Source organism: Saccopteryx bilineata, chromosome 3 (assembly GCF_036850765.1).
Source record: "Saccopteryx bilineata isolate mSacBil1 chromosome 3, mSacBil1_pri_phased_curated, whole genome shotgun sequence".
Classification (NCBI taxonomy): Eukaryota; Metazoa; Chordata; class Mammalia; order Chiroptera; family Emballonuridae; genus Saccopteryx; species Saccopteryx bilineata.
The window spans coordinates 305,964,810-305,976,128 of NC_089492.1; the positions used below are offsets into that span (position 1 = coordinate 305,964,810).

The 11,319-nt window shown below is 43.4% G+C and overlaps 2 protein-coding genes across 2 annotated transcripts in view; both read right to left on the reverse strand.

Annotated features, from left to right (window-relative positions):
• LOC136332025 (zinc finger protein 615-like) overlaps positions 1-4,740 on the reverse strand; it is a 76,005-nt gene extending 71,265 nt beyond the window's left edge. The window contains exon 1 of the mRNA XM_066271244.1: positions 4,661-4,740. The gene's annotated coding sequence lies outside the window, so the exon portion shown is untranslated. The remainder of the gene's footprint in view (positions 1-4,660) is intronic.
• Positions 4,741-8,326: 3,586 nt separating this feature from the next.
• Positions 8,327-11,319, reverse strand: part of LOC136332050 (zinc finger protein 615-like) — a 50,935-nt gene continuing 47,942 nt past the window's right edge. Inside the window, 1 exon segment of the mRNA XM_066271304.1 lies at positions 8,327-11,203. Coding sequence (XP_066127401.1) covers positions 9,506-11,203 — 1,698 coding nt within the window. The 3' untranslated portion in view covers positions 8,327-9,505.

The following is an 11,319-nucleotide window of genomic DNA, read 5'->3' on the forward strand; positions in this document are numbered from 1 at the left end:
ACATTAAAAAGACTTTTTTTGGTCTTAAAGAATACTATAGTCCTGGCCAGGGCACAGAGAAACAAATCCATGTTTCTGTCTCTCTCTTCCCTTTCCCTCTCTTAAATTTAAAAAATAAAGAATATAAATATTTTTATGTCATTAAACTTATAATCCCAGATGAATCATATTTTAGGATCCTACCCTCTAAAAACTGGTAACCGTAGACACTGTAGCAGGTGAGTAATATGAGGAGGCATCAGGAAGGACACAGATGTCCACGACAATCCCACTTTCCTATTGTGTATTGGAGAGTGCAGTCACTGCTTGAGATAAGAAAAAGTGTAAACTGCAAAGTAAGAAAGATAACTAAACGTATATTCAGGAATTACTTATTTAAGAGAGACTGTTGTCAAGTATTGTACTCTAATCCTCAGGTTATACAGAGACACCAAGTCCAAATGATTTTTCGAGAGGTTCATTAATTAGCCGGCTAGCTACATGGGGCACAATCCCAAATCATGTAGAAAGGCCCTACAACTCTGTGGCTGATTTTATAGACCAAATCACATACCGGTTGGAGTGAGTAAGGAAGGGCTCTTGATCCCTTTGTCTAGAGGTATACTTTACTCTCATGACTTTAGGGTGAGTCCCAGTATAGGAATTCTTCATTAAGGTACAGAAACATTCTTTTCTAAAGGTTTTTAAGAAAAGAGAAGTGAAGAGATTCTCAGGGAAGTTCTATCTTCCTTGCTCTGTAGTTAAATTATGACTTATCTGACCCAGTTGCTCCTGCAAGCCAGGAAGCTCTTGCATTCTTCTCTTCCCTTTCTCCACGGAAAGCGGCGGGGGGGGGGGGGGGGGTTTCGGAGGTCTCACTTTTCCTTTTCAAAATGGCGTTGCTAATACCAAGTTTTACAGTTCCTTGACACCTTATCACAAGACCAGGCATCCATTAAGTACATATTCACTTAAATAGGTAGAACGAAGTGCATGCACCATGCAACTAAATTCATTCCTACATTTTTTTTTTTAGTGAGAGAAAGAGAGAAAGACAGACAGGGACAGATAGAAAAAAAGGGAGAGAGATGAGATGCATCAACTTGTACTTATACCTTGGTTTTCATTGATTGCTTTCACATATGTGCCTTAATCAGGGGACTCCAGCCAAGCCAGTAACCCTGTGATAAGGTGCCAAGGAATTACAAAAATTGATAAGATTAGTATTTTAAAAGGAAGAGTCAGGCCTCCTTACCCCTCTTCTCTTAAAAGAAAAAAAACCCAGGGAAAAAGATTAAAGGGACAAAAGTTAGTAACTAATCATAGTTCTTTGGAAGGATAAAACTCTTCTGGAAACTCCTTCTTCCCCTTCCTGAAGATCCTTTAGAAGACAATGTATACATATCTTAATTAAAAATTAAGATATGCTGGAACAAAGATGGCTCGGGCGCTGGGGATGGCTCCTTGGCCTCGGCCCCAGGCGCTAGAGTGGCTCTGGTCGCGGCAGAGCGACGCCCTGGAGGGGCAGAGCATCGCCCCCTGGTGGGCAGAGCATTGCCCCTGGTGGGCGTGCCGGGTGGATTCCGGTCGGACCCATGCGGGAGTCTGTCTGACTGTCTCTCCCCGTTTCCAGCTTCAGAAAATACAAAAAAAAAAAAAAAATTAAGATATGCTCACTGATTCTAACTCTTCCTCTCCTGGAATCCTGAGAGTGACTATACCTCTAAACAAAGGGATCACGAAACCACTCCCCTTATTGAAAAACCTGATTCTGTAACATTTTATATGCTTTCTAATAATCATCACTCTTGAAATCCTTTATATGTATAAAAACTTGTAAATTAAACAAGCAGGGACAACACTTTTAGCAAAAGTATTTTCATTTGGCCTCTCTTCTTATCCTAAGCTAACCATTTCACTGTGGCGACAGGGATAGGGGGTAGACACTAGAAGATTTGGGAATATCTTTGCCGGGTATTTACAGTAATTATCACTACTGTGTTATCTTGTGGTGTAAGAATGCTTTTTCCTTTTAATAGATCCTATAGATAGATGTTGCAAGCTTGTTAGTAACTGACTATTATACCATGCTCCCTCCTTACCCACCCAACCAGTACTTGATTTTGTATAAAAGAAGGTCTAGAATGGTACGAGGGCCTACATGATTTGGGATCGTGCCCTGTGTAGCTAGCTGGCTAATTAATAAATTCCTCAAAAATTCACTTGGACTTGGTTACGTAACTCGCGGATTTAATTGCAGCACTTTACAACCCCTTGCTCAAGACAGCAACCTTGGGCTCAAGCTCAATGACCTGGCAGGGGTCCCCAACTTTTCACACAGGGAGACAGTTCACTGTCCCTCAGACCCTTGGAGGGCCACCACATACATGCTCCTCTCACTGACCACCAATGAAAGAGGTGCCCCTTCCGAAATTGCGGCGGGGCCTTAGTTTGGGGACGCCTGCCTTAGGGCTTCTAACCTGTGTCCTCAGCATTCCAGATGGAAGCTCTCTCCACTGCACCCAACCACTGGTCAGGCTAAACTCATTTCAGAGACACTCAATCACTAGCAGTGGGGTCCATGCGGGACATGGCCCTTCCCCCTCGCAAACACCACATGAAGTATGGCCAGCAGCCATAAGGAGTAGAAAATACAACCTGGTCCCCAGAAGTTCCCAGGAAGTGTTCTGAGGAAAAGTAAGACTTTCCCATATATAAACCAGAATTTTTTCCTGCTACTCTTAGTATTGCCTTGTCCTCCCACAGATGTACAGTGGAGAAGAGAGGGAGCTGTTTGGGTGTGGTTCTTGTTTGCCCTAGGGCCTCCAGCAGGCTTCCCCAGTAACTAAGTAATAAATGGTTACATCTTTCAACTCTGCCTACGGGTGGTGTTTCTGGATTACTCAATTACCAGGTTGACATCCCCGGCCTGGAATTCCTACATTACACTAGCAATGGGAACTGGGACCACCACGTTTGACTAAAAGACAGCAGGACTTCATTTATACATTGTGGCCCTGGCTGGTTGGTTCTGTAGTAGAGCGTCGGCCTGGTGTGCAGGAATCCTGGGTTTGATTCCCGGCCAAGGCACACAGGAGAAGCGCCCATCTGCTTCTCCACCCCTCCCCCTCTCCTTCCTCTCTGTCTCTCTCTTCCCCTCCCGCTGCCAAGGCTCCATTGGAGCAAAGTTGGCCTGGGCACTGAGGATGGCTCCATGGCCTCTGCCTCAGGCGCTAGAATGGCTCTGGTTGCAACAGACCAGCGCCCCAGATGAGCAGAGCATGCCCCCTGGTGGGCGTGCCAGGTGGATCCCGGTCAGGCGCATGCAAGAGTCTGTCTGACTGCCTCCCCGTATCCAACTTTTGAAAAATACAAAAAAAAATTTTTTTAATACACTGCGTATGGGTCACCTTGCCAGAGCAATGGATATTAAATAAAATGGAGATTATGTTAGCAAAGAAGAAAGTGTGATTGTGGGTCAGGAAATAAGAAAAAGAGTCCAGTGCTACATATTAAAAGATGAGAGCAAGTGTTGGCAAATATTCTACGCAATGGAACAGATATATATTTTTGGCTTTGAGGACCAAAAATCTTGGTCCAAAAAACTCAGTTGTGCATTTGCAGTGAGAAAGTAGAAACCAAAAGTGACCAATGGGTGCAGCTCTCCACTGCTTGCCCTGGGCTCTACCACCTTCTCTGAGGTTTATAGCAAAGCTATATGTCCCTCCACCCCAATTAGGGCATATCTGAACCAGAACGTATGTACAAGAATTCTTACAGCAGCATTATTCATAACAGGCCAAAATGCAAACAACACAAGTTTAATTAACAGTTGGATAAACTGCCCTATACTCAAGCGGTGGAAGGCTATGGATTCCGTTCCGTCCCAAACGCAGAGGTTGAAACCTCATCCCAACCACCACCTTGGGGTCCAGGGCCTTCAAAGCTTCAGCCTCACGACACTCTGGACCACAGACACTGACCACACACCCTTATTATTCCCACAGCGGGACCAGCCACCCTCACGGAAGGACCATCCTGACGAGAGAAAAGAAACCAGAAGAATGCAGGAGAGGAGGGCCTGCAATGTCTGTGATCTTACACTCAAGCCAGTGATATCTGCGTTTCGGACTGAGGGAGTAAGGACTGACTGAGAAAGTTTGAAAAATAACAAACCACAGCTGTGGTTCATGCTATCGGTTCCCTTAAATAAACTTGCAGCACAAACAAGAACAGATTATATGAACAGTAAAGGACAAACGGTTCAAAACTCTTGTCACATGCCTTCCCTCCTGGAAACACAAAAGTCACGTAGGTGCCAATAAATCCTCCATCAAGTTGTCTGGGTGTCTATTATCCTCCGTTTGCGGCTAATTCCTGCTACACTGTGACCCTTAAATCCCAAATTTGACCCTGATATCGCCATCATCTTAAATGCTTCCAACCGTTACATACAGAGTGAAGGGCAAAGACCATGACAGTCGGGACACGGTAGCTGCTGTCTACGGACTTTTAGTCGCTATATGATCCCAAAGCTAATCAAACCAAATACAGGCAGTCACCTGCATCCTGCGAAATACCTGTGAGTTCCTTCCACACGACTCCTCCCACCCCCATCCTTCCAGGGTCCACACTGCGCCCCTTCCACCCTGAGATACCAGGTACCCTGGTAGAAACAAACCTTTCATGAAAAAACTTTTCAGAAAACAAAAGGACAACTGCGCACTGGCCTGGTTTTCTGCAGCCCGCGTCAAGACTAACCTTTACACTTACGCAAATTAATCCGGGTCCTGGGAATGTCTCCCAAATTGATCGTCAGCCTACGGCGACCGACGAGGATCTGAAGAATTGGAAGAAACGCGGGCGATTTCCCTCGCTCCGCAGGGAGGCGGTGTGTCCCCGCCCGCTCGCTCGCTCGGCGAAGCCGCATTGGAGGCCGCCATGTTGGGAGGCCTGACGCGTAAGTAGTAAAGCAGCCCTGTTGCAGGCTGTAACCTGAGGCGGTTGGGACGTCGGAAGATCCTCAAATTCTTTTGTTTCGCGGCACTTTGACTTTTGCGGAATAGGAGTATATTTTATGAGACTGCAGTTTCCGGAGGCAAAGTACCCCGGGAGCTGAAGGCGCTCGGTGAGCTCGGTAAAAATGCCATATGGCTATAGTATTTTTAAAGTTAGTATTAAAAAATGATTTAAAAATTTTTTTCTAGCCTGACCAGGCGGTGGCGCAGTGGATAGAGCGTTGTACAGGGATGTGAGGACTCAGGTTCGAGACCTCGAGGTCGCCAGCTTGAGCGCGGGCTCATCTGCTTTGAGCAAAGCTCACCAGCTTGGACCCAAGGTCGCTGGTTGGAGCGAGGGGTTACTCGGTCTGCTGTAGCCCCTCCCCCTTCAAGGCACATATGAGAAAGCAATCAATGAACAACTAAGGTGTCGCAACGAAAAACTGATAATTGATGCTTCTCATCTCTCTGAGTTCCTGTCTGTCCCTGTCTATCCCTCTCTCTCTGTGTCCCTGTAGAAAAAGATATATATTTTTTTCCCTAAATGTCCAGGAGTTCAAGTGTTAGTAAAATAGCAATGAACTCCTTCAGAGAAAGGGTCATACATCCTGTCAAGGCACACAAACGTGGAACTGCTAGCGGAGTTATTGGTGCACTAACTGGTTTTTAACAAGAGAAAAAGATCTGGGGAAGTGGATGCCCTGAGGAGGCCATCGCCAACCGGGAGAAAGAGCGGCGGCATGAGCTGAAGTCGCCGTGTCCGGGCCTGGCTCTGAAAGTGAGACCAGCCACGTTTTGGGGCCAGTGAAAAAGGCCCAACCAGAGCTGAGAATCCAAAAATATGGTCTATTTCTTTTTAAGAAGGTCCCATGATAAGCTAATGCGGTACCGTCCTTTCAAGAAAAGATGCTGGGATAATTGTGTATCTAGTGCCAGAGAAATAAACTAAGATCCTAACTCCAGCCATAAACAAGAATTCAGTAAAATAGATTCAAATCTAAGTATAAGAGGTTCAATTATAAAACTTATCAAAATAAATGGGAGAAATATTCAGGAACAGGTTACAAAAGCAAAGCATGAGAACTTGAAGCTTAGGCTTTAAGCCGGTGTCAGAAGTCCACATGCTCCAAACAGAGCCACCCTGTGTAGCCCACATTAATGCATACTTTTTGTGCGTGTGTTTATATTATTTTAGAGAAAGAGACAGAGAGAGGTAGGAGACACAGAAACATCAATCTGTTTCAGTATGTGCCCTGACTGGGGATAGACCCAGCAACACTTGCACTTTGGAAAAATGCTCTAAGCCAGTGGTCCTCAACTTTTTTTGGGCCACGGACCTGCCTTTAGGGTGGGACAGATGAATGTATCACGTGACCGAAACAAGCATCAACACTGAGACTTAGACAGATGTAACAGATGGTTTCTGGTCATTTTTTAAAAGTAAAACATTGGGACCTTGCTGGTTGACTCAGCGGTAGAGCCTCGGCCTGGCGTGCGGGGGACCAGGGTTCGATTCCCGGCCAGGGCACATAGGAGAAGCGCCCATCTGCTTCTCCACCCCCCACTCCTTCCTCTCTGTCTCTCTCTTCCCCTCCCACAGCCAAGGCTCCATTGGAGCAAGGATGGCGCGGGCGCTGGGGATGGCTCCTTGGCCTCTGCCCCAGGCGCTAGAGTGGCTCTGGTCGAGACAGAGCAACGCCCCGGAGGGGCAGAGCATCGCCCCCTGGTGGGCAGAGCCTCGACCCTGGTGGGCATACCGGGTGGATTCCGGTCGGGCGCATGCGGGAGTCTGTCTGACTGTGTTTCCCCGTTTCCAGCTTCAGAAAAATACAAAAATAAATAAATATATAAGTAAATAAATAAATAAAACATTGTTCAGACTTAAATATAAATAAAACGGAAATAATGTAAGCTATTCTTTCTCTGCCAACCGGTACCAAATGGCCCACCGACCCGTATGGTCCACGGCCTGGGGGTTGTGGACCACTGCTCTAACCAACCAAGAGTCATACCTTTTTTTAATGCATAAATTTTAGATAACTCGAGTTAATGTCCTACTAGTTCACCCACAATTGTATTAACCCATTTAATATTACATATATACATAAAGACATTGTAATATGGAAATATTTATGAGAAGGTAAAATTAGATAACTTTTTCCCATTATTTTCTTTAATTAGCAAGAGAGACAGACAGAGATAATTGTGTTCTTTTAGTTGTTCATTGATTCCTTTCTCATACGAACCTTGTCAAGTGGGGGAGTCTCCAGTGGAGACAGTGAATTCTTGCACATGCCAGCGACCTATGGGCAGAAGCCAGCGACCATGGGATAATGTTAATGATGGTGTGGACTCAAGCCAGCAACACTGCGCTCAAGCTGGTGAGCCTGCACACAAGCCAGATGAGCCCATGCACAAACCAGTGACCTCGGGGTTTTAACCTGGGACCTCAGCTCAATCCACTGAGCTACCACCTATCTGGCAGTCATTTTTTTTCTCTTAGTTCTATTGAGATTTAATTCACATATATTAAAACTATTCTTAAACTTTAAAAATCTTCATATTTATGTGAAAATCACTACATACTACTATAAAGAATTTACATATACCTTCATTAAACTTCTGATCATGTGAACATTTTATACCACCATGGTACATTTGTCAAATTGAGAAATTCATGTTGTTATAATCTGCAACTAAATCACAGATTTTACTCTGATTTCACAAGTTTTTCCACTGTCGTCCTTTTTCTGTTGCAGTATGTACCTACAATTATTAATATGTTTTACAATTATTTTTTACACATCATTTTTCCTTGATTTTCTCTATTCTGTGAACATTTCTCTTTTTCTCATTTATGTTGTCAATTAATTTAAGACATACTCATGAGGTATTTTGTATATTAATCCATCTTTTGGGTTGTACTAAGTTTGTCACATTAAAGAGTGGAAATGCATTTTGGAAAAGACACCTCAGAATTGAAGTCTTTATCACAATTAACTAGGGGCAGAAAATATGAAAATGTCTTACAGCTAATCTCCTGGAAAAGGTAATATTTGCCAGGTTTCTACACTGAAAATAGCAAGAACGATTCTAACGAAAACAACCAGGGTACAGGGCCCCCATCAAGAGATTTCAACAATTATATGTAGTTTCAGTATGGATAGTACTTGTAAAACCATAAACGTACATATACATGGAGCAGAATAGAGATCCCACAAAAAGACCTGCACAAATCATATACACTCAGTTGTTTGTGAAAGGTAATAAGGCTTCAATGGTGGAAAAACCACTTTCCAACAAATGATGCTGGAACACTTAGAGGACCATTGGCATGTGACTGACTGACTGAATGAATAAATAAATGGAAGCTCAACACACTCATCAAAGAAGTTTTTATCTGATTAAAGAATAGTATCCGCATCATAGGATTCCTAAAAGTCCACAATCCTAAAAAACATGAAAGATCTTGAACAGACATTTCCAAAGATAAGGAGATGGCAAATGAGCATATCAAAGGTGGTCAAAATCATTTGTTCTTGGAAAATTACAATTTATCACAGTGATGTAGTTGATGCAAGTACCCAGCTATTAGAATTCCTGGAATTTTTATTGTATCAGGTGATATCCTAACACCTGAGTCAGAGGCCATGGAGCCATCCTCAGAGCACAGGGCCAACTCGCTCAACTTTTAATCAATGAGAGTATCTTTCCACATTTGAGTACATGCAAATGAAGTCCTTTCTGACAAATTCGTGATATTCCATGATGTATATCTTTAAAAATATATATAGATATTCAATAGAAACACACACAGGAAGACAGACAGGGACAGACATGAAAAGCATCAACTCATTGTTGTGGCACTTTAGTTGATATTTGATTGTTTTATCATACATGCCTTGACTGGGGGGCTCCGACTGACCTAGTGACCCAATGCTCAAAGCCAGTGACCTTCAGTTTAAGCTAGAGACCTTGAGGTCATGTCTATTATCCCATGCTCAGCTGGTTTGGGGCTTTAATTCAATGACCACGAAGTCATGTCTATGATTCCATGCTAAAACCGGTGACTTCATGATCAGCTGGTGATCCTGAACTCATGCTGGCAACCTAGGGTATTTGCACCTGGGTCGTCAGCATCCCAGCTCAACACTATCCATTCCACCAAAACTACCTGGTCAAGCCATAAGGCTATCTTCTTAAAGCCTTCACCACAATGCCTGACCTGTGAGGTGTAGTAGTGTTAACCTGGAATGTTGAGGTACTGCTTAGAAAAACCAAGAGTGCCTGATCAAGGAACATATGAAACAACTTCTAGAAGTTGCTGCTTCTTGCTTCACTCCTACCCTGCTCTTATCTCTTGTTCAAATCAAATCAATAAATATTTTTTTAAAAAGGCTTCACGATAATCACTGCATCTGTATAGCTTCTCTGTGTGTTTGCATACATATACTGTACCTATAATACTCTTCATGGAGAAGCCTTTTCCCTCTCACTGCTTATTCTCGGTTTCACTAGGACTCAACTTACTGATACACACTGAGAGGACTCTTCTTGGCAAAACCTTTCCCACATACACTGCATACATAGAACTTTTATTCCATATGAGTCCTTTGATGTAAAATCAGTTTGGTCTTCACACAGAAGTCCTTTCCACAGTCATTGCATACATACGGCTTCTCTCCCGTATGAATCCTTTCATGTACAGTAAGTTGGCTCTTCACTCGAAAGCCTTTCCCACATTCACTGCATACATATGGCTTCTCCCCGGTGTGAGTCCTTTGATGTCTAATCAGTTTGCTCTTCTCTGGAAAGCCTTTCCCACATTCACTGCATACATACGGCTTCTCTCCCGTATGAATCCTTTGATGTACAGTCAGTTGGCTCTTCACTCGAAAGCTTTTCCCACATTCACTGCATACATATGACTTCTCTCCCGTGTGACTCCTTTGATGTACAGTTAGTTGGCTCTTCACTGGAAAGCCTTTCCCACATTCACTGCATACGTATGGTTTTTCTCCTGTATGAGTTCTCTGATGTACAATCAGACTACTCTTCATAGTAAAGCCTTTCCCACAGTCATTGCATGTACACGGTTTCTCTGTAGAATGAGTTTGCTGATGTACAGTGAGCGCTCTCTTCATGCTGAAGCCTTTCTCACATACACCACATACAAAGGGCTTCTCTCCTGTATGAGTCCGTTGATGCACAAGTAGCTTGCTCTTTGCTGGAAAGCCTTTCCCACACTCACTGCATATGTATGGTTTCTCTCCTGTGTGAGTTTGTTGATGGACAATCAGGCTACTCCTCACAGTAAAGCCTTTGCCACATTCAGTGCATATACACGGTTTCTCTGAAGAATGAGTTCGTTGATGCATATTGAGAGTTCCCTTCATCCTGAAGCCTTTCCCACACACACTACATACATAGGGCTTCTCTCCTGAATGAGTCCGCTGATGCACAAGCAGCTTTCTCTTCACTGAGAAGACTTTTTTACATTCACTGCAAATATACGGTTTCTCTCCTGAATGAGTTTCCTGATGAATAATGAGTCTGTACCTCTTTGAAAAGCCTTTCCCACATTCACTGCATTTATACAATTTCTCTCCTGTATGAGTTCGATGATGAGCAATGAGACGACTCTTCTCGATGAAGCCTTTCCCACATTCACTGCATGTATAAGGTTTCTCTCCTGTATGAGTTTTCTGATGTTTATGGAGATTAGACTTTGTAGAAAAGGTCTTCTCACATAGACTGCATCCATGGGGTTTCTCTCCTGTATGAGTTCGATGATGAGCAATAAGAAGACTCTTCCTGAGGAAGCCTTTTCCACATTCACTGCATCTATACAATTTCTCTCCTGTATGAGTTCGATGATGAGCAATAAGACGACTCTTCTCGATGAAGCCTTTCCCACATTCACTGCATTTGTAAGGTTTCTCTCCTGTATGAGTTTTCTGATGTTTATGGAGATTAGACTTTGTAGAAAAGGTCTTCTCACATAGACTGCATCCATGAGGTTTCTCTCCTGTATGAGTTCGATGATGAGCAATAAGAAGACTCTTCCTGAGGAAGCCTTTTCCACATTCACTGCATTTATATGGTTTCTCTCCTGTATGAGTTTTCTGATGATTATTTAGATTAGATTTTGAAGAGAAGGTCTTCCCACATAGACTGCATCCATGGGGTTTCTCTCCTGTATGAGTTCGCTGATGATAAATGAGCTGATACCTATAAATGAAAGCTTTGCCACATTCCATACATATGTAAGGTTTCTTTCCAACATGAACATTCTGTTGTATATTCAACTGTCCTTTATTGAGAAAGGTTTCAACAAAAT